The 23963-nt window shown below is 42.2% G+C and overlaps 1 protein-coding gene across 10 annotated transcripts in view; it reads left to right on the top strand.

The window, feature by feature from the left end:
* Positions 1-23963, top strand: part of FGFR2 (fibroblast growth factor receptor 2) — a 205246-nt gene that overhangs the window by 92007 nt on the left and 89276 nt on the right. For all 10 annotated transcript variants that reach the window (XM_033941235.1, XM_033941234.1, XM_033941232.1 and 7 more), the window contains one exon: positions 19740-19863. In XM_033941235.1, the coding sequence (XP_033797126.1) occupies positions 19740-19863 (124 nt within the window). The remainder of the gene's footprint in view (positions 1-19739; positions 19864-23963) is intronic.

Below are 23963 nucleotides of genomic sequence, written 5' to 3'. Positions count from 1 at the left end.
GACTCCAAAATAAAAATCTTGGCATGACAGTTCAGCATTTTCATGCAAGGTGAATGAATAACTCCGCATGTCTGGTTCTCAGGCAGATCTCGGGGGTAATTCTTGTAGGCCACATGAAGACACTGAAATGCTGTGTTTGCAGAAGGTGCTGTTAGAAGTGAAAATTGTTCCCTTTAGGGGTAATGGGCGATGGCATTGGATTTTTCTGACCCACCCATTTTTTGGTCTTGCCTCATTCTGGCAAACAAGATATTAGCCACACAAGTAGATGATGACATCTGATGAGGATTGATGGAACTGCTCCAGTTATATATACCTTGGACTCTTAAAAGGTGGTTTTGAGCATGTGCAGGTATTTCCACGCCACTGCTTGCCACGCAAGTCTCCTCGTTCTTTTTCTGTCCGCTCTATGAACATATCCAAAGTTGTCATGCTGTCTGGCCTTTTTCCCTCAGTTGAGTTTTGAATACCAGCTAAATACTAGGACACGTGTGTGAGGAAGTTGATTACAGGTGTTCAAGACCTCTTTCGTATGCTCAAATTATGAGAACTGGTTCAGTGAGTTATAAAGAGAGGCTCCGTGACTTCCTGGAGTAGAGTATCTTTGAAAGCAGGGATGGTGAAATACGAAGAGGTCAGAATCTTCGAAAGATATAAGTTCTGTCCCACCTACAAGGAAGAGTTTAAGGTTCTCCTGTACAAAAGTCTGGAGGCACTTCCCATGTGCCCAAAATTTGCAATGCTGGCAATTCAGTTCTTGCTCTGAACCGTCAGCAGCTTCGTTTGATGCTCACAATCGCCCCAAATTACTACAGTTGCTGCTACTGTCTGATCCTGGACCTCATTAGGCATCATCTGCTAACGAGGATGCTGGAAAGATAAAATTCTATTTGCACTGATATGTGGAGGACTCTGTTGAAGAAATGAAAGAGTTCCTTCTTGGAGAAACATCCCGCACAGCTCCAAACATTTCTTGACCAGTTTCAGCAACTGGCCTTATGTTTGGGTCAGAGTATCCACCAGGGCACCTGCTTTTGGAGAGGTTTCAGCTCAAGGAAAGAGTCTCGTGTCTACTGCAGGAAATCAAAATGCCAGAGTTATTTCCACCAGCTCAAGTTCTGCCTCCTGGATTTGCATGAGGTCTCTAGGCTTTGGAAAGCAACTAGAGTTTCTCCTACACTCCTTCCCCCATTCATTCTGATCGGAAGAACAGCAGCATTCAGTTGGGATTCATTCTCACCAATTTTGAGTCGTCCAGGCATGAACTGCTGCCAGACAACATGTCTTACCTTGAATTTGTTGAGAAAATGGCCAAGAAAAGTGATGTCTTAAGACTGAAATGCATTAGTGTTCCAAAAGGAGTTGGTTACTATATCAATCTGTAGACTTGTAATAATAATAATAACTTTATTCTTCTATACCGCCACAGTCGAATGAAGGCTGGACAATCAGCGAATTACAGAATGCAAGAAGTGAGGGTACAACTTATTACATAAGAAATAGATAAAAGGAAAATATGAATCTTAAGTATGTAGTATAGATCTCTTGTATGCAACCCAAGGAATAAAGCTGAACAATCTGCGAATTTTAGAATAGAGCTGGACAATAGGGCAAATTGCAGAATAAAGTGAGTTACAGAATAAAGCGAAATACTGGATAAAGCGAATTACAGAATTACTTTCCATTGTCCGCACTACTGGTACCTAATGCAGAAAAAGGAGTGCAGGAGTCTCTGGGGATAGAGAGGCTGAAAGATTAGGACTCTAAACCTTGGATGAGACAGTTTGGTTGGGTGATGGGGGATAAATATGATAGGCTTAGGGGATGGTTATTTACTCCATCAGTTTCCCAGTTTTAGGGTAGTGTTTTTTCCTGTTTTTATTTCTGCATTGATATTGAAATTTTCTATACTTGTGGAGGGGCATAATTGAAAGAAATGTCTAAGTCCGCTTTGGGCCTAAGTCACCCAAAGTCAGCAGTGCCTAAAGTTCATTCTCGGAAAATATGTCCAAAATATAAGACACCACATTAAAATTAAATTAAATTGATATATAGAAATGTATATTAAGAAGAATAACCTAAATCATAGTTACTATAAGCTAGGGTCTACCTTGGGGGTCAGCGCCCAAGAAAAAGATCTGGGTGTCATTGTAGACAATATGATGAAACCTTCCACCCAATGTGTGGCCGCTGTCAAAAAAGCAAACAAGATGCAAGGAATTTTTTGAAAAGCGATGTAAACAAGATTAAGAATGTTATAATGCCTCTGTATTGCTGCTTGGTGCGATCTCACCTTGAGCATTGTGTTCAATTCTGGTTGCCTTATCTCAAAAAAGATATAGCGGAACTATAAAAGGTTCAAAGAAGAATGACCAAGATAATAAAAGGGATGGAACTCCTCTCGTATGAGGAAAGACTAAAACAGTTAGGGCTCTCCAGCTTGGAAAAGACACGGCTGAGGGGAGATATGATTGAAGTCTGCAAAATCCAGAGTGGAGTAGAACGGGTATAAGTGGATCATTTTTTTGGGGGGGGGTTTACATCAAAAACTAGGGGACGCTCAAAGTTATAGAGAGAAGCTTTTAAAATCAATAGGAGGAAATATTATTTTTAATTCAGAATAGTTACATAAGCTCTGGAATGCATCGCCAGAGGATATGGTAAGAGCGGTTAATGTAGCTGGTTTAAAAAGAGGTTTGGATGGGTTCCTGGACAAGTCCATGGTCTGCTATTGAGACAGACATATGGGAGAAGCCACTTTTTGTGCTACTAATTGGGATTTTGCCAGGTACCAGTAATCTGGATTGGCCACTATGAAGACAGGATACTGGGGATAGATGGACCATTGGTCTGACTCAGTAAGGCTATTTTTATGTTCTTATCCTGGGAATAAGCTTCATGGAATGGATCTATTCTTTGGGATCAGCTTGGTAGTGACTTGGATTGGAAAAATGCTTGAGAACCTGAATAAATTCATGTAAACCGTTCTGAGCTCCTCTGGGAGAATGGTATATAAAATGGAATAAATAAATAAAACTATTGGAGACAGGATGCTGGGTTCTTTGGGTGTTTATCTTAAGCGTTCATCCCATTTGTCTGGTGGCTCTTGGTGTTCATAGAATTTCCTTGCTAAGAACCTTGAAGATCTTCAGGGATGTCCATGTCTGGCCTAGGGATGCCCTGTATAATGGAGACTATTTGTTGGGGGGAAGGAGGAGCTTAAAGGGACAGTGGATGTAACAAAGGATCATTAACCTCAGCTACTGCATAGAGCTTAGCCAATGTCATATAGGAGAGAGCACTTCTATTATTAGAACGTAAGTCTAGTCATACTGGGTCAGATCAGTGGTCCATATAGCCCAGTGTCCTGTTTCCAAAGGTAGCCAATCCAGGCCACAGGTACCTGGCAGAAACCCAAATAGAAGCAACATTCCATGCTACCAATCCCAGGGCAAGAAGTGGCTTCCTCCATGTCTGTCTCAATAGCAGGCTTTGGAGCTTTCCTCCTGGAGCTTGTCCAAACATTTTGTGAACCTGGCTATGCTAAGAAGAGTTTAGCTATTCATTGAGTGAAAAAATATCTCCTCTTATTTGTGTTAAAAATATTTCCATGTAATTTCAGCATTTTATAGACTTCAATCCTATCTCCTCTCAGCTGTCTCTTTTTGAAGTTCTAGTCTTTCCTCATACGAGAGGAGTTCCAGCCGCTCGTCTTGGAACCTTTTCTAATTCCACTGGATCTTTTTTGAGATAAGTTGACCAGAACTGCATGCAATGGTGTGATGATATTGTCTCATTTTCCATCCCCTTCCTTGAATTCACTCCAGCCCTCAAGAGCAGTCGCAGCTTCAGCAACAAAGAAAGTGCAATACTCAAATACCATATGTGGAACCTGTTGTTTTCTAAGCCTTTAATTTTTTATTGGTTTTACTGCGGGACACATGACAAAAGAGTCACTGAAAATAAAGATTAAATCCATAAAGTATACTGCAGTGCAGGTGTTCTTAGCTTGAAGAGCAGTTGACCGAATATCGAGAGAGGTTTGGATGAAGAGGAGGTGCTATAGAATATCCTTCACTCTTGTACCCCCAGGATCTCTTTCAATCCCACACTGCCCTACTAACTTTTCAACGACCTCCCTTGCCCTCCTCCACTCACCTACATGATCTGTTCTCCCTACTCACAGATTCATCCCAATAAATAAAATAACTCCTCACTGCAGCCATATCCACTTGGGAACAGTGAGTGGAAATGAGATAAGAACATAAGAATTGCCGTTGCTGGGTTACCATTGATGGAATGATTTTAGAACTATCATCCAGGCAATTGTCTTATCAACTGTGGATTATTGTAAAATTGTTTAATTGGGAGTTCCATCAACCATTTGATATTCCTTGCAGGTAGCACAAAACTCGATAGTGAGAATACTGTTTAGATTGAGGGGTATTGATCACGTCTCGGGATACTACCTTAAGCTTTATTGGGTAAAGGTGGAACCTAGGATTAGATTTAAACTGTTGTCACTTATTTATCTGATCATGAGGTGTTTATCATCCAAATATTTGGTGGACAGTATTACCCTTTACCTCTCATTACCAAAATTAGTCTGCAGCTCATCCTGATTTATCAATACCCACGAGAAAAGACTCGAGACTACAGACTATGAGTAGGGATCTTCTCTTCTAATCTAATCTTCCATTTGTGTGTCACGCAAACCTGTGCAGTCTCTAGGTGACTTACAGTGAAATGTGAGAGAGGGGGGATAGAAGGAGCAGATAGATTTAATTGTCGAAGAGAAGAGTTTTTAGTTTCCAGTCTGATTGCATCTGGAAGGTCATTCCAAGTCTTTATTCCCAGGAAGGTAAGCATGGAGTGGAAGATTCGCCTGTAGTGGAGATTTTTTGTGGATGGCATGCTTAGCTGAATTCTATTGAGGATTCTCCTAGAGGTGGACCAAGCCGTTGCAAATAGTTGGATAAGGGGGGCAGCTGAGTTTCCGTGGAGTATGAAGTTTATTCACGATGGTATGGGTAGACAGTGTAATTGTTTGATGTGGTCTGTGATCGACTCATATTTCTTTAGGTTGAATGTTAGTCTTGCAGCTGTGTTCTGTATGAGCTGGAGTCTGTGAATTAGAGCAATGTTGAGTCCCAAATATAGGACCTGAGGAATGGAGTAAACTTGTATATTAGCAATCAAGACAATGTAAGGATGTTTAAAAAACTACCGAAATGTCACCTGTTTTATCACACCCCAGTAAACTACGGGAGTTTAATTACTCAGAACTAGATCCTATAAATGTTGCAACTCTCCGCTCAAATGGGATCATCAAATTCACCTCTTTCCCACACAAACTAATGTACTTATAAATTATTAGCGAAGGTACTCAGTGCAAGCTCATTTGCCATGGATGGAAGAAGAAAGTGGTTTCTATCAGATAGACTGCTGGCTGCATGATTGCAGATTGGATTTGGGATGACCGTGAACAGATGTTTTGAAAAGAAAAATAGTGACATGATTTTGCAAACATGATAATATTTTCATGGACCACTGAACACTTCATTTATTTGGGATAACGTGGAACAACGGACTGAAAGAACTTTGAACTGTTTTATTTTTCTAACAAGTTCTTATATTGTTGTTGAAGGTTGCAATGATGTTCTAAGCTATCCGTGGTAAATTTATAAGTATATTAGTTTGTGTGGGAAAGAAGTGAATTTGATGATCCCATTTGAGTGGAGACCTGTTTTATCAACCAAAATAGTTGGGTGGCAATGGATTTTATAGTCATAGAGAGGTTGTATTTTATGTTGCGATCAGAAAATATTATGTTTTTAAGATTGCATGTTTCAGTCTGTGTTAATGCAGACCTGCAGGTTGTTGACTATTTTGGGTGTGTTGAGTTTTATGTACTGTATGTTTCTTTTGTTCTCCGCTTTGAATTAAAGCAGATTATAAATAAACAAAATCAAATGGTTCCAAACACCTCCTTCCTTCCCCTTTAACCCACCATTAGATCAGGAGGCAGGAGAGATGACCCCTTGCTTTCTGCCTTTGGTGCCTTCATTTTGGAAAGTGGCAACACTTGATCCCCAATACTATGTTGAAACATACGCATTCAGCTCTAGGCCATCTACAAATTGAGACAAGATAAAGGAAAAGAGATTCTAATAGCCTGTTCTTAGCCTCATCAGAAATGGTGAGTGCATCGTTCTCCTGAAAACCTGGTAAGATTGGGATCATCCTGCCTTATCACTCAAAGCAGGGACATCCACAGTGTTAATCCTATGAGCACAGATGTTGAAGAGCAGGTCATTGGACTTATCCAAACAAGTCCAAGTCATTATTCTTGAATCCAAAAAGTTGTCTTCTAGAAAATGTTGCTTCTTAAAATAGAAAATAATTTCTGTTTTATGTTTCCCACATCAATTGGGACTCATTAACTTGTCCTGTTGCATCGATCCTAGAGTACTAGCTAGTCTTGTCCAATTCTGCTTCAAAGAAGCTCAGTTGGAGTGCTATATCGGCCTACCATGGAGCTCGTGTCTGTATAATCTTCCATGTCAAGGCTTACAGAACTGACAACATCTTTCAAGCTATTGACTTGGAAAGTCCCGATCTCAGTAGCAACCACCGCAATGAGAAGAATAAGAGAGTTTTCAGCACTGGATGCTTGTGCCCCTTAAATTCAGTTCCTTTGTATTTGGACAATCAAGTTTGTCTAGTTTATGTTTTAATATACACTGTCTGTCCTCTAAATATTGAATATATTAAACTCCTCTTCTTTTTAAAAAAATTTTTGTTGTAATGTACACCGGCCAGATATTTATTTGATGGTCGGTATATTAAAACCTAATAAACTTGAAACTTGAAACTTCTGCGGAAGTATCCTAAATACTTTAATCATTTTTCCAAAACCTCAATAACTGGAGGATGCAGCATCCTCATAATGCCTCAGTCATTCCTGTCCTCTAGAGTTGCAGTGGCTAAAAAGATCTATTTAACTGGATTTCAGTTGTATCTAACTTACAACCAAAAAGGACTACATCGCAGAGATAAAAGGAAGGCACCTGCGATAAGAGCAACGGCTACTTCTTTGGCACGGATTTACAGTTATCGATAGAGATTGCAAAATGATTACAAAGTCTTCTTTACGCTTGCTCAATCAGCTATTGTTTGGCTAATTCTTCCCATGGGAAGAGCTACTTCTGTTCAAGCAGAGGTGCCACAAGCTTCAATTCTAGAAATTCTGATCCTAGAAATTATTCAATCGAGTTGTTGTAAGGTGTGTGATTTCAACACCACTTGCCATTGGATCTTCTTATCTCTCAAGTATAACCAGAAAGTAACTCATTCTCTCCCATCTCCCCACCAGAACTGTACCACACATGGCTCCATGGGAATGCTCTCGTAGGCTCAGGGGAACCACCTGTTTTTTTTCTGAATTGTTCTGTCACCCATGTGTTTTATCTATTCTGCTGTATTCAGAGGACCTATAGGTAAGTGGCTTCATTATATAGACAGATGCCCCAGTTAAGAGGGAGATGTTTCACAATTTTCAAGAAGTGAGCAATTAAACCTTGGCTGTAGTGATTGATTATGCTAGCTTGTCAAGGATCTACAGTAGAAGTACAAATTACGCCTAATAAATTTTAGGGTCTTTTTAAAAATGGATCATCTGATTTTACTGCCTTTGGATAAAGTGATACATAATCAGAGAGTAATATACAGCACAATAAATACTAAACAAGACTAAAGATATTATAATGCCTTTGTATCACTCCATGGTGCGATCTCACCTGGAATATTGCGTTCAATTCTGGTCTTATCTCAAGAAAAAGATATAGTGACGCTAGAAAAGGTTAAAAAAAAGAGCGACCAAGATGATAAAGGGGATGGAACTCCTCTCGTATGAGGAAAGACTAAAGTGGTTAGGGCTCTTCAGCTTGGAAAAGAGACGGCTGAGGGGAGATATGATTGAAGTCTACAAAATCCTAAGTGGAGTAGAACGGGTACAAGTGGATCAATTTTTCACACTGTCAAAAATTATAAAGACTAGGGGACACTTGATGAAATTACAGGGAAATACTTTTAAAACCAATAGGAAGAAATATTTTTTCACTCAGAATAGTTAAGCTCTGGAACATTTTGCCAGAGGTTGTGGTAAGAGCAGATAGCGTAGCTGATTTTAAGAAAGGTTTGGACAATTTCCAGGAGCAAAAGTCTCTTGTTATCAAGAGATACATGGGGGAAGCCACTGCTTGCCCTGGATTGATAGCTTGGAATGTTGCTATTCTTTGGGTTTGGGCCAGGTACTAGTGACCTGGATTGGCAACCGTGAGAACAGGCTACTGGGCTTGATGGACCATTGGTCTGACCCAGTGAGGCTATTCTTATATTCTTATGTTAACCGACTTTTGCTAGGGTGGTGTGATGGATTGCTGTAGAGCAGTGTTCTTCAATGCAAAGCCTGTGGGCCAGTGGCGGTCCTTGGTGAATCTGGGGTGGCCTCCGTTGTTCAGAATTTTTTTTCTGCTACAATGTGCTTCTTTTTCGAAGCTCCCCATGGAAAGGGAAAATTGGATGAAGGAAAAAGGCATTTCCCAGTAGCCATTGAAAAATCGAAGGCATTAGGAAATGGCCAGTTCCTTGAGGAAAATGTTTGAAGTTGGACTGGTGGAGATAAATTACATTACATTACATTAGGGATTTCTATTCCGCCTGTGCCTTGCGGTTCTAGGCGGATTACAATATAGAAAATATCTGGGACATTCCAGTAGAGTTACATTTCAGGATAAGAGAAAGTTACAGGAACAGTAATGAGTTATGATACTACAATTTCACAGAAGATAATACTTATTACAGAAGATAATACATATAACAGAAGATAATGCATTTTACAGAGGTAATACATGTCAACTCGATCGGTTAAATCGGGTGTAGTGTAGAAGAAATTACAGTACATTCTAGATCACGGATAAAAAGATGATATAGGTGGGTATTTCCGAAGTCGTTGATTGGGAGCTCATTGGGTGGTGGTTAGAGTGATGGGAGATATTTTTGAACAGTAATGTTTTTATTTCTTTGCGGAACTCTTTTATGTCTGTTGTTTTGGTCAGTAATTTTGAGATGTCAGAGTCTATTTTAGCTGCCTGTGTCCCCAGGAGGTTGTCGTAAAGTTTCTTACGACGAGTACCGTTGAGTGGAGGGTAGGTGAAAAGGTTCTGTGTTCTTCTTCTTCTTGGTGGGAGGTAGTGGTGAAAACGGTTATTTAGGTAACTGGGTGCCGTGCCGTGGGTTACTTTGAAAATGAGACAGTAGAGTTTGAATTGTGTTCTTGCTTTTATTGGTAGCCAGTGGGATTCAAGGTATGCATTGGTAATGTGGTCGTGTTTGCTGAGTGAGTAAATGTCGCTGACACATACTGGTCAGTAGTGTCTCATCCCCATATGGGATGATATTTGGCGACTTCTTCAGCTCATTTGGATCCAAAGTGGTCCTGAGCAGAAGAGTAGCTCTAGTGGCCTGAGAGCTTGGGAAACTGGGTTTGATTCCCACTACAGCTGTCTGTGACTCTGAGTAGGTTACTTAACCGTCCATTGCTCCTAAATCGCTTTATAATATGTAACTATATCAAATCCCATCCCCTTTCTCTTATAAATTAGTGAAGACCACTGCTGTAGAGCATCCCACCTCCATTCTGGCAGCCTCTGAGCTGCTTGGAAGGAGCGGGGTTACTTGGAAAGAGCGTTATATGTAGTGAAGATCTGTCCTCCAGGTGATGAATTATCCTTTGGGTGGGTGTATGCCCGGTGACGACGGTTGGGGCTGCCATTAGAGATGGTGATTTAATTTCTAAGAATGTAAATAGCTGACTAGCTGGTAGTTAGGAACCTCACCTGGTTATTTGCCTCCTAGTATGGAGTTAGCAGACCTCGCGTGTCACCTAGAGAAGATCTTCTCAACTCAACCAGTCAGGTTTTCTGGATATCCACTGTGAATATGCAAAAGAGAGCTGCACGTGCTCTCTCTCGCGCACGCGTATTCATTGTGGATATCCTGAAAACCCAGCTGGCTGATGTGCCCTGAAGACTAGCTTGTTAAGTTCTGACCCAGAGAATGCTGAAGAATAGCCAGTTGTTAGGCCACAGGAGAGTGCATCACTTTAAACAGAATGCTGATGCAGACAGTCACAGGCTATTGGGAAATGCCTTTTTCCTTCATCCAATTTTCCCTTTCCATGGGGAGCTTCGAAAAAGAAGCACATTGTAGCAGAAAAAAAATTCTGAACACCATGGAAAAAGCCTCAGGGACTGCTTGGTTGGGTTCTAGAAAGCATTGATGGAGGATGTGGTGGTAATAGTATTTATGTATCTAGGTTTCAGAAGGTAGTGGTTAATGGAGATTGCTCTGAGGAAAGGGAGGTTGCCAGTGGTGTGCCTCAAGGTTCTGTTCTTGGGCCTGTAACATTTTTATAAACAATATTGCTGAAGGACTGTCGAGTAAGATTTGCCTCTTTGCAGATAATACCAAAATCTGCAATAGAGTAGACACACCGGATGGTGTGAATAACATGAAGAAAGACCTGGTGAAGCTTGAAGAATGATCTGAAATTTGGCAGCTAAAATTTAATGCTAAGAAATGCCAAGGTCATGCATTTTGACTGCAAGAATCCAAGGAACGGTACAGTTTAGGGGGTGGAGAACTTAAGTGCATGACAGAAGAGTGGGACTTGGGTGTGATTGTATTGCCCGTCCAACTATCGCCCTTTCTCCCTTCTTCTGTTCCTATCCAAGCTACTCGAGTGTGCTGTTCTCTGCCGCTGCCTGGACTTTCTTTCAACTCGACAGATTTTTGATCCTCTACAATCTGGCTTTTGCCCCTAATACTCCACAGAGACTGCTCTCACCAAAGTCTGCAGTGACTTGTTCATGGCCAGATCTAAGGGCCTTTACTCAATCCTCATCCTTCTTGACCTGTCTGCTGCCTTTGATACTGTTAATCACAGCTTACTCCTTGATAACGCTGCTCTTGCTTGGATTTCGTGAATCTGTTCTCTCCTGGTTTGCTTCCTACCTCTCCCAAGGCACCTTTAGTGTATGTGTTGGTGGGTCCTTTTCTGCTGCTACCTCGCTAGTGGTTGACTTAAGACAGGGGTGTCCAATGTCGGTCCTCGAGGGCCGCAGTCCAGTCGGGTTTTCAGGATTTCCCCAATGAATATGCATTGAAAGCAGTGCATGCAAATAGATCTCATGCATATTCATTGGGGAAATCCTGAAAACCCGACTGGACTGCGGCCCTCGAGGACCGACATTGGACACCCCTGATCTACAGGTAAAGAAGATGCGCATGCGTCAGGATCGCTCTGGGGTCGGAGTGGGGCGTGCCTCTGACACATTCGTTTGCATGAGGAGGTGTAGTGAATCGGTCGCCCGGGAAGACTAGGCCACAGATCGGATCAGAAAGGTGAGTTTAGTGAATCTAGCCCAGGGGTGGGCAACTCCGGTCCTCAAGGGCCGGAATCCAGTCGGGTTTTCAGGATTTCCCCAATGAATATGCATTGAAAGCAGTGCATGCACATAGATCTCATGCATATTCATTGGGGAAATCCTGAAAACCTGACTGGACTGCGGCCCTCGAGGACCGACATTGGACACCCCTGACTTAGGACCTCTTCTCTCTTTGCACCTCTTCCCTAGGTGCCCTGATCTCCTCCCATGGCTTCCAGTATCGCCTATATGCTGATGACTCCCAGATTTACTTCTGTACACCCCAAATTTCACCTAAAGTTCAAGAAAAAGTCTCTGCCTGTTTGACTGACATTGCTGCCTGGATGTCCTGCTGTTATCTGAAACTAAGCATGTCCAAGACATGTTGCTCCTCTTTCCTCTTTTCTCCATCTCGGTAAATAATACTGTCATCGTTCCGGTCTCCTCTGCTCGCAACCTACGAGTCGTCTTCGATTCTGACCTCTCTTTTTCTATGCACATCCAACAAACTGCTAAGATCTGTTGTTTCTATCTCTACAACATCACCAAAATTCGCCCCTTTCTTTCTGAGCACACCACCTGCCCCTTATGCTTGGAATAAATTACCTGAGTTTGTCTGCCAAGCCCCTTCCCTTGTTTAAAAGCAGACTGAAAACCCACCTTTTTGATTTTAGCCCTCAGTCCATAACTCTACTCCCCATTGCCCACCAACCCAGCCAGCTGATTAACCGTTGCCCTTAACTGTATCCAGGACATCCTGTTTGGCTGTCTTGTCTGTTTAAATTGTAAGCTCTTTTGAGCAGGGACTGTCTCTTTTGCGTTCTAAAGAAATAATTAATAATAGTATGTCAAGCTTTGTCTCTGGCAGTTGTCAAATCTAGGCCAAGATCCCACTTTTTCGATTCTGCTGTTAACTCCTAACTCCAATCCGTTTATAAAATACCCACGACCATTTTGTCACTCCCTCTGTAATTCCCTACCCCAATTGTTCTGTTTGTTTATCTGATTGAACAGAGATCGTTTCTTATGTGATTTCTGTAATATACCGTGCTATAGGAATGACAGTAGTAGCCGCAGCACTCATTCAAAGCTCATCGTAACTTGAAATCCTGCATCTTTTTTCCTTGGAGAAAATAATTGGTTGGTAGGGGCTTATTCAGTTAAGTTTTGAAGTCTTTGTTCTTGCGTTTCACGGGGGATGCATACCAGGCAGCTGTCATCAGTTTTTAATATTTCAATTTTGTCAACCCTTTTGCATATATCTTGTTCTCACGCTGATAAACCGTTGTTTGTTCCATTCCCGCCTAGAGGAGCAGTTCTGAAACCTGTCCTGGGGGACCACCAACCAGTTGAAATTTCAGGATATCCCTGGTGAATATGTATGAGACAGATTTGCATGCCTGTCACTTCTATTATATGCAAATCTCTCTCATGCATATTTATTAGGAATATCCTGACAAACCAACTGGTTGGTGGTTGTTCCAGCAGAGGTTTGAGAACCAGAGGTCTACTCTAGAGTAAGCTATGAAATAACTTGAATTTAAACCGTAATACCTTTTATTATGGAATTGATTTCCAAACTGTCTTCAAATTGAGGTCTCCTTGCCTATGTTCGAAGCCTAGGCTCAAGGCTTATTCCGACTGGTGTAGGGATCAAATGTGGGCTCCCTAGGCCTTGATTTCTTAATGTTGTCTTATATGTTCTGGTTCCATTTTCTGTCAATGTTAATATGATTGTAATGTTTTTAATGAAGGGCGGTGTAGAAAGAGTCACAATAAACAGAAATATAAACAGGTTTAGGGACGGGCAGTAAAAACAGAAGGGATGGAACACCTTTATGGAGAAAGGCTAAACCGGTCGGGGCTCTTCCATGGGAGAAAGAAGGCTGAGGGGAAGGGAAATGTGATTAGAGCATCAGGAGCAGAGAAGAATTTCTTTGAGTTGCTCCTGAGTCTTGCCTTTTCACCTCATTCCAGAGCTTCCTTTACATTGAAAAAGACTTGTGTCCTGTACATTTACGCCACATAGGTATTGAAACATCTCTTATCATATCTTCAAAGTAGACATATTGAGATCTTGAAGTCTGTCCCCATACCAAGTTTCTTTATGTTTGCTATACCTTTTATCACACAAGTGTCTAAACGGTTAACGATAAAATATAGTTAAAAATTTTAAATCATGTCTAAGCTAAAAAGGAAGGAAGCATTGACGCACTGACGTACATGAAACAGGAAGGAATAGAAGACCAGGCACCATTTTAGTAGCCTTCCTCTGGACCGACTCCATCCTTTTTATATCTTTTTCAAGGTGTGGAGTGGACTCCAGAATTGTACACAGTACTTTAAATGGGGTGAGTTATATTTCAGGTACAGCAGGTATTTATTTATCTAAGCATTTCTATACCACTTATAGCCTAAGAGGTTTACATTCAGGTCCTCAAGCATTTTTCCCTGTCTGTCCTGGTGGGCTCAGAATCTACCTAGTTTACCTGGGGCAATGGGGGGGATTAAGTGACTTGCCCAGGGATTTGAACCCACAGCCTCAGGGTGCTGTGGCTGTAGCTCTAATCACTGCACCACCCACTTCCCGAGGACCTACAACATATCTGTAGCTGAGGTAATGGAAGGTAGGTAACTTGCCAGAGATCTCAAGGAGATGTGAACACTGGCTTCCCTGGTTCTTAATCCACTGTGCCAACCAATAGTCTACTCCTTGCTTACAGGAAACATGAGCTGTGATTGGCTGAGAGGTTTATAGCAGTATCCCCCGACCCCCAAATTCAAGGTGGCCTTGAAGGTTTAGTTTTTGCGTAGGCTTTGGCCAATGTGCTCCTTCTTGTGAGGGTTAAGAATGACAGCACTTGTTTCTGCTGTCTTCGGTATTATACTCTGATTAGGCTGTTTTTGTGAATTGCTTTAATTGTATCTGAATAGTCAGATCACTGGTAGGAATACTTAATTTCAGGAAAGTGGTAAAAACCCATCTTTTTATCTAGTACTCTACATAAAGATTGCCCCGACCCCTAAACCAAATTTGACTAAGCTCTCCATAGATGCTAATCTGTGAACATTTCCTACAATTTATGAGAAATTGCTAAACCCGTCTTGTTACTCTAAATACAATACAATCTTTATTTGTATACCGCCAATACTTCTGAGAAGTTCACAGTAGTTTACAGACACTTAAAATAAGTAATTAGGTAAGAATAAACTTTCCTCTGTCCCAAGGCGAGTTCACAATGCAACTGTAGTATCCAGCCAAAATATATTAAAAATCCAAAAGATAAAAAAAGCAAAGAAAAATATAGTAGGTAAAACAAATTTACAGCCCCCAGTTTCGGTCTTTTCCAAATCTCCAAAATCAAATCCACACCTATTACTTTAACTATTCCTGTCGAGCTCCAATGACAGGATGAAGAAAGATGAGATGCCTCCAGATGAAGAGCTGGGCTGAGAGACTCCGATGGATGGAATTCCAGTTGCAAATGGGCCTGAATGTCTTTAGCCACTGTCATCATTTCTGGGTGGGGATCTGTAGGGCTGCGTCCATCTCACCCAGATGAACCTAAAAAGGCTGATTTAGTCATGATGGTGATGGTGGTGTAATTGCTGTAAGGAAAGTAAGACGATGACTTCTTGCATGTAATTGGGGGGGATAAGATCAGGATTCTGCTATCCCCCCACCCCTGAGTGAGATGGGAAAGTACAAGAGAGGTACAGAGGAATGCTGAGTGGTATTCTCAGGGTTAATTGGGTGCTGGGAAGACAGGAATGATGCAGCTGATAGAATACATGGATTCTTCTAGAACAGGGGGGTACACGAGGGCCACATTGGGTACTTCAGCACTTTTCAGCCGGCCGTCATTTAAAAAAAAAACCCAAAACCTCTAGATATGAGTTTTATTGAAAGCTGAAAATTTTATAAACTAATTACAGAGTATGTGAGATCAAATTATCTTATATTAATTATGACAAACGCTACCACCAAATTCTCATTTTCATCAGAAATTATAATAAAATCATGAGAACTCCATACAAGCAAATATGTTTAATACGCACCTTTAAATACAAATTGAGTATTTCACTGTACCACTGCAAGTATTCTTATGGACAGTTAACCGTAATGACTAGTAACGAACTTCCAGATTAGTCACAGCGCCAGAGCTACGTACAATGCCGTGATTGGACTCTGTTGATGAGGCCGAACAAGTGCGAAGAAATACCGCAAAGTATACAATTACTATTCAGTATTAAATAAAGTTGTGAATAATATTAATATTAACATAATATGGAATATTAATACATTTGAAATCTATCAACACCCCATGTTTTTTTTTTGTGGATACTCATTGGAAAATTAGTCCAATTGGCGCATTTCCACACAATTCTATCGCGGGCCGTACTTTGGAGACCTCTGTTCTAGAAGATAACGTTTCCAGACCACAGAACATCCTCTTTCTTGGCTTTATTCCTTGAGAACCAGAAGTAACGATCGCTTGCTCCTGAATGGAGGCCAAAAACAGCCGAGGGGTGCCTTAGTGCAACAGATTCTCGCCATCCCATTAACTAAGTTGCCTCAGCCTTGGCAAACATAACCTTTATCCATGGTGTTTTGCAAGTGAGCATTTGTTTTCAGTATGATTGAATGTGACCCTCCCCCCAATCTCTACCAGAAGAGAGACTTCATTGTTCTTATCAGCACGATAAGAACCTTCCATCTTTGCTGGTATGATTGTACTTGGCGATCACATTCTAATTGTTCTCAAAAGCAATTAAACAATCTGCCCAGTTAATATGCTAAGAGGACAGAAGTTATGTAAGTTCAAAACCTAGTGGTAATAAGAAACTACAGTATATCTCATTTCTTGTGGACAGTGTCTCCAAATGTGTGTGCCATGAGAGTAACGAATCTCTTTCTTTCTCTCTCAAATGAACTGTAGTGGCGGAGAGCTGCCTTCTGGATCTATCTAGGTGTGCTTGGAAATGCCTTTAAATCAAACCCACAGCAATCAATATGATGGGGAAAATTTTTGCATCTTTCTACCACATTTTCATGGTCTCTCTTGGAACTTAAAGATCTTCTTTCTTTCTCCATTAGATGCCCCAGAAAAATCACTTAGCACTGATGTCTTGATTTTGAATTTTCAGGTTTATTTACAATTTGATATCGCCTATAAAACGTCTAAGCGATGTACGTGATAAAACCTAGTCATTCTATTACAGCCAGAGTCGGACACGGACTTACTTGATACAAAAGGAACTGGGGTAGAACTACATTAGTTATAGGAGAGGGAAAGTACAATTAGGATTATAGGGGAAAGTAGCCATGGCCTCTCGTTCTTCAAATTTTAAGGCACTTATCCTTTTAAAAAAAAGTCGAGCTGTGATCTTAGACCACGATGTCCACTTTTCTTGCATCAAACTTTTTGTGGGTTGGAACTGGACAGTCCCCGGGTGATCATAACCCCTTTTGTCCAGACTTCTCTTGATCCCAATTCTTTTCCATAATGTTTACCAAGTTTCTGGTGGATTTTCTGGGCCTCCTTATTGTGCCTTTCCAGATATAAACGACCTCCTTTTGGAATTTGGCTGTTTCCGGTTCTTCCATGCAGAATCTACTTTCATCATTTTCCCACTGTGAATCTTCTTGGCATAATCTACTATTCCGGACTGCAGCTATCAATCTCTCATCTTCCATAACAATTCCATGAACAATTGGGTTTAGAACATAAGAATAGCCTCACTGGGTCCATCTAGCCCAGTAGCCCAATCCAGGTCCAGTAACCCGAAGTGACAGGAGTAGGGATGTTAGGTTTTGATGTTAGGAATGACCAACTGTTGAACTTCATACGGCGTGTGGGTCAGAACGGTTTACATGAATTTATTCAGGTCCTCGAGCATTTTTCCCTGTCTGTCCTGGGGGGCTCACAATCTATCTAATGTACCTGGAGCAATGGGGAGATTAAGTGACTTGCCCAGGGTCACAAGGAGCAGCGTGGGATTTGAACCCACAACCTCAGGGTACTGAAGCTGTAGCTTTAACCACTGCATCACACACTCTCCAGCATTTTCATGATGAACTTGATCTGTCCAGGAGTGATTTTGAGGAAACAAGAAGGCAGCCGGTCTATTGGATCTGCCCTGAGGAATAATAGAGAAGCAGAGCTAAGAGAAAACAGTCTTTGGTATCTACTCCAGGATATAAAAGTATGCTCAATACGGCCATACGGCAAATTGATTGAAACAATAAATACAGAGGATAATAACAGATACAGCGTACTCGTATAATAAAGTAAAACCTTCACTCATAATTGTGGTATGTTTAATAAAACTTCCTACCTTAATATGTCAATAAGCCCGTTAGAACATTGTAAATAAAAACCATAATATACTGTACATATATAGTAAAAAAAAAAAAGGAAAAGGCGGCTTATCCAGCTGGTTTATGACACCAAAGCTGCAATAGAACTGATTAAACAATTCTGAATTAGAAGATGTGCCCAGACCAGATCTTCCGTACAAATCATGCCTGGATAACAAAGGCTAATGCCTTGTCACTTAAGGGTTAAACTCCACATGCCTGAACAATAAATCTTTTGAGACGAATAGAAAAACAGACCTTGAAAGCAGGCATAGAGTATGTTGAATCGGCTAAAGCCAAATCGAACTTCAAACTCATAAAACTTTTAAAAGCAATTCAAAAGAAAAACAAATGAAGTCACATGTGCCTGGATCCACCGCAAATGACCATGGAGGAACCACGTGGTCACGACCTAACTTGTATCTGAAAAGCAAGTCTGATGTATGTGTAATTAATGAGTTTGAGAACTTTTATTACACATACCATAGTTTTATTTGGGGGGAGGGGGGACTCTGTTTCTGAAACAAAATCACTGGCTTCTACTTGGTTCACATACAAAATTTAAAACTCTCACTTTAGCAAAAAGGTTTTATACTCTGACAGTCCTGCCTACATTTCCATTCATAAGAATAGCCTTACTGGGTCATACCAGTGGTCCATCAAGCCCAGTAGCCTGTTCTCACGGTGGCCAATCCAGGTCACTAGTACCTGGTCAAAACCCAAGGAGTAGCAACATTCCATGCAAGCAGTGGCTTTCCCCATGTCTTTCTCAATAACAAACTATGGACTTTTCATCCAGGAACTTGTCCAAACCTTTCTTAAAACTAGCTACACTATCCGCTCTTACCACATCCTCTGGCAATGCGTTCCAGAGCTTAACTATTCTCTGAGTGAAAAGAAATTTCCTCCTATTGGTTTTAAAAGTACTTCCCTGTAACTTCATCGAGTGTCCCCTAGATGGTGGAAGCTGCGGAGGGGCAGACTGAACGGGCCTTCAATTTTCTCTGTTTTTCTTTCTCCACATTAAATATCTAAATCTCTGCTTCAAAAAAGAGATGATGTACTTACCCTGGTTAGAAGTTTCTAAAATAAGTCCATAAGCTGTTATTAAGGTGGACTTGGAAAGATCTACTGTGGAAACAGGATACTGGGCTTAATAGTGGACCTCTTTGGCATGTGTTTTATTTTATTCATTATGCCCTGCCTCTAAGTAAATGGCTTACAATAGTTAACATACACAATCCTATAAGGAGACATTCCTACCACTAGAATACTCAACATCACAACCAGATCAGTACCTGGAAGCTCAGCTACAACACAAGGCTTCGGCCCTCCTTATAACATTCCCCACCCTCTGCAGCAGCATCAAACTCTTTCCAGACAGACAGCACTGCACCATTTACATAATATCAGACTAATTCGGGGATTACGCTGGCTAGCTCACCCATCAGCTCAGCAATATTATTCTTAACTCCCAGTAGCCAGCTCCTCCGTTCAGTGGTCCTCTGGCTCTGTATGTTGAGCAGATCCTGTAGGTCCTCACATTACCCCCCCCCCCCCCCCTCCCATCATCTGGCAGGCCTTGGCTCTCTTTCTCTACCACTTCACCAAAATCTTTTAAGTAAATAGTCTTACACTCCTAGGCTCATCTGACTTCAGAGAACAGATTCCACAGCTCAGGGTGTGTAAGTGGTGGGGGTTTAATCAGGCTGAGCTGGAGCTCTGGCTTTGGGCTGCCATCTTGGTTAATACTGAAGTCTGAGCCTTACACAGTGGCAGAATGCGTAAGAGACCATTGTCCACAGTTTCACGTTCATTGCTCTATTTCTGAATGCACTGGTCTTTGGTTTCTGCTGTCCCACCTCATGTGTGCCCTTTCTTCCCTGTAGGTGCGTAACCAGCACTGGAGCCTCATTATGGAGAGTGTGGTCCCTTCAGACAAGGGCAACTATACTTGCATTGTGGAGAATGAATATGGATCCATTAATCACACCTATCACCTGGATGTGGTTGGTAAGTTCACACTCTTGAACCCTTTGGTTTCATCGTAGGAGCTGGGTGGCAGATGGTTCCATGCGCTGCTCCTTTGAAGTGCGGAGAACACGTCTTGTGTATTTGTGCATTGTGATTGTATGCTGAATCGAATCTCACCTGTGTCTGGAAGAGCTGGACCGACACGATGCCTTTGCACTAAATTCTGCTTACCCGGAGTTTCTCGGCCTTCTCCATGGTTTCTTTTGTAACAGAGTGCGGAGTTTAACTGGAAGGGGGGTGGGGTAATACAGTTGCTTAAGGGTGGTCCATTGAGGTATTAGGGGAGGTGGAGGGGGCACATCATTTACTGCTGGTTTAGGGAGTGGGAAACAGCAAATATCGCAATTGAGGCAAGTCATAATAAAATGCAAATAAATGTTAACACACAAAATAATAAGCAAATCCCAAGGTCTCCACTTAACTGTAAGAATGAGCTGAAATATACTTGCAAACCATAAATGAGAGAACGTAGAACGCAATCTAATTAGCATAAGAACATAAGCGCCATCTCCGGATCAGACCTTCGGTCCATCAAGTCCGGCAATCCGCACACGTGGAGGCCCCGCCAGGTGTAGACCTGGTGTAATTTTAGTCACCCATATCCCTCTATGCCTCTTGTAAGGAGATGTGCATCTAGTTTGCTTTTAAATCCTAGAACGTTGGATTCCGCAATAACCTCTATGAAGGGAGCAAGACTCAGTCAACTGGTGTTGAAACCAACAAGGGATCAGGCAATACTGGACCTGATACTTATCAATGGAGAAAGTGTCACAGAGGTCTCGGTGGGCGATACATTGGCCTCCAGTGACCACAACATGGTATGGTTCAATCTCAGGAAAGGTTTCACTAAATCTACCACACTGACCAAGGTCCTCAAATTCAAGGACACAAACTTCAAAGAAATGGGAGACTTCGTTCACCAGGCGCTACAAAGCCAAGCAGAAACCGATAACGTGGAAGAAATGTGGTCGACTTTGAAAGCCACCATACAAGAAGCAACAAACCCCTATGTTAAATCAGTAAGTAAACGGCGAAGGAACAATAAGCCACAGTGGTTCTCTGCGGAGATTTCGGACCTCATCAAGGAGAAGAAAAAAGCATTCATCTCTTATAAACAATCAGGGAAACAGGACTCTAGGGAAGTCTATCTGGCCAAGTCAAAAGCCGTCAAAACAGCAGTTAGGGAGGCCAAATTCCACATGGAGGAGTCTCTAGCGAAGAACATCCAGAAAGGAGATAAATCCTTCTTCAGGTATATCAGTGACAGAAATAAGAACTCAGGCGGAATAGTACGTCTTAGGAAACCAGACGGAGACTATGTAGAAGCGGACTCGGAAAAAGCCCAACTGTTAAATGAATACTTCTGCTCAGTCTTCACCCGCGAGGCGCCAGGACTCGGCCCTCAGCTACAGATAAGGGTTGACGCAGATGACCCGTTTAGTAATTTCGAGTTTACACCCAGCGGTGTCTACTGCGAGCTGTCAAAGCTTAAGGTTAACAAGGCAATGGGGCCTGACAACCTACACCCCAGGGTGCTCAGGGAGTTGTGTGATGTCTTGGCGGAACCGCTATCCGCGCTCTTCAATCTCTCCCTTAGTATGGGTAATGTCCCGTTGGACTCGAAGATGGCTAACGTCATTCCACTCCACAAGAAAAGCTCCAAGATGGAGACAGCAAACTTCAGACCGGTGAGTCTCACATCAATAGTGTGCAAACTAATGGAAACTCTAATCAAACGCCAATTGGATACGATCCTGAACGAGGAGAATCTACGGGATCCCCGTCAACATGGATTTACTAAGGGGAGATCCTGCCAATCCAAACTGATCAGCTTCTTTGACTGTTGAGGAGTCCCTGGACATCGTATACCTGGACTTCAGTAAAGCATTCGATAGCGTATCACACTGCAGGTTGCTGAGCAAGATGAGTTCTATAGGATTGGGTGACACATTGACGAAATGAGTTGGGAACTGGCTTGGAGGTAGGCTTCAGAGGGTAGTGGTGAACGGCACCCCCTCCGAAATGACGGAGGTAATCTGCTCTATTTTGTCAATTCCTTTCAGTATTTTGAAGGTCTCAATCATATCCCCTCGCAGTCTCCTCTTCCCAAGGGAGAACAATCCCAGTCTCCTAAGTCATTCCTCATATTCCAAGTTCCCCATACCTTTTACCAGCTTCGTTGCTCGTCTCTGTACCCTCTCTAGCAGTTTTATATCCTTCTTTAGGTTGGGAGACCAATGTTGGACGCAGTATTTCAAGTCTGGTCTGACCATTGCTCTATAGAGCGGCATTATAACCCTCTTCGATCTACTTGTGATTCCCTTCTTTATCATGCCTAACATTCTATTTGCTTTCTTTGCTGCAGCCATGCATTGTGCCGACGGTTTCAGGGTCCTATCTATCAGTACACCCAGGTCCTTTTCTTGTTCGCTCTTACCCAGAGTTGCACCTGACATTCTATACTCGTGTTCCTTGTTCTTTCTGCCTAAATGTATTACTTTGCATTTCTCCACATTAAACTTCATCTGCATTTCTCTGCCCATTTCTCTAACTGACACAAGTCGCTCTGGAGTTCCTCGCTATCCTTCTGCGATCTGATCGCCCGGCATAGCTTTGTGTCGTCTGCAAACTTGATGATCTCACTGGATGTTCCTTCTTCTAGGTCATTGATGAAAATATTAAATAAGATTGGCCCAAGTACCGAGCCCTGGGGTACACCGCTAGTCATTTTCTCCCAGCGTTAAATATCCAGGCTTTTCCCATCGTACTAGACGCCTCATTCAGCAGCTGGTTCGAGATGGCTACGGTTCTCGCTTTCTAGCAAAAATGGACAGAAAAAGTTTAAAGATGGACTTTGAAAAAAAAGTTTCCCCTTGCGCTCTGCATGGAAGAAATTGTTCTCTGGTGGCCGACAGGATAGTACAGCCACATTGTCGGTGATGGAAGGAGGGCGAGACCTGTCTTCCATAAGCCCCGAATACTCTGAGAAAGGGCATTGGGCTAGTCTGCTGCACTCGCCTTCCTTAGTCCAAAATTCATCTGACCCAAGACTTCTTAGACTCGCTAGTGGGTCTATTACTCACAAGATCCCAGAACTCCGTTAACCTAATGGGCTTACAGAGTGGAACTGCAGGTCCCGATGTCGGTACTGGGATATGCAAAGGCTCTGCCAGGAATAAGTAAATATGGGAAAATTAACTCCCACCACTGTGGCTTTCAACAAATGGGGGAAAGTCACTCTACCCTGTCCCTCCAACTAGAAGGCCACAATCTGCTGCTGAACTCAGCAGACATACCACGATCTCACCACAGTGTGAAAACCTGAGAGGAGTTGAGCAGAGGCAGAACACGTGTCGTCATGATGACTCAACCTGCTCCGAAGACAACAAAAAACTAGGTAAGCTGAATGTGAAGATGAAGTTTGCATTCAGCAAAAGCAGGAGTAGGAACATCCCATCCAGCTTCCAAGAGGATTACGGGGGTCCATCCTCCGATCCTGGACCTGCTGCAGCTGGTATATACTCTTCAGTAGCAGAGACATGTACAAAATAACCTTAAGCTCCTGACTAGCACTGCAAGACTGGCCCCTGCAAACCCTCTTACCAAGAGCGAGACCCATCTTCTCATCAGGCATCTCATTCACAGTATCTGGTCACTGAATCCTCTGACAGTTTCAAAGATCAGTTCTGTCCTCACCAAGCTTGGGAAGAGCATTATAGAAAGGTCAATGATTTGGTGCAGGACCTTCAGTTGAGAGGACTTTTTTGACCTTTCTTCTCTAAACAGGAACCCTAAATTCTTCCAGAAGGTTACAATGGTTCACTTTTTTTTCTTTTTTTTCCCAAAAATGTGAAATAAAGTGTAACCCATAGGAGATAGTCTGAGTTTACTAACTAAGCTCAGTGGAGCTGGGACCTGGACCAGAATTAGGGCCCAGGGCCAGGTTAATCTTCATAGGCTGGAGGGTTATTCTATAGGTGTCAGACCCGGGGGGGGCACATGACCTCCCCCCCCAAATTGGTGGTATAGCATCGTCTTCATTTGTGGCCCAAAGGATGTTACCGGTGGCAGCTAATCAC

This window comes from Geotrypetes seraphini, chromosome 4, assembly GCF_902459505.1.
Source record: "Geotrypetes seraphini chromosome 4, aGeoSer1.1, whole genome shotgun sequence".
Taxonomy (NCBI): Eukaryota; Metazoa; Chordata; class Amphibia; order Gymnophiona; family Dermophiidae; genus Geotrypetes; species Geotrypetes seraphini.
This window is presented reverse-complemented; position numbering and strand designations above follow the sequence as displayed.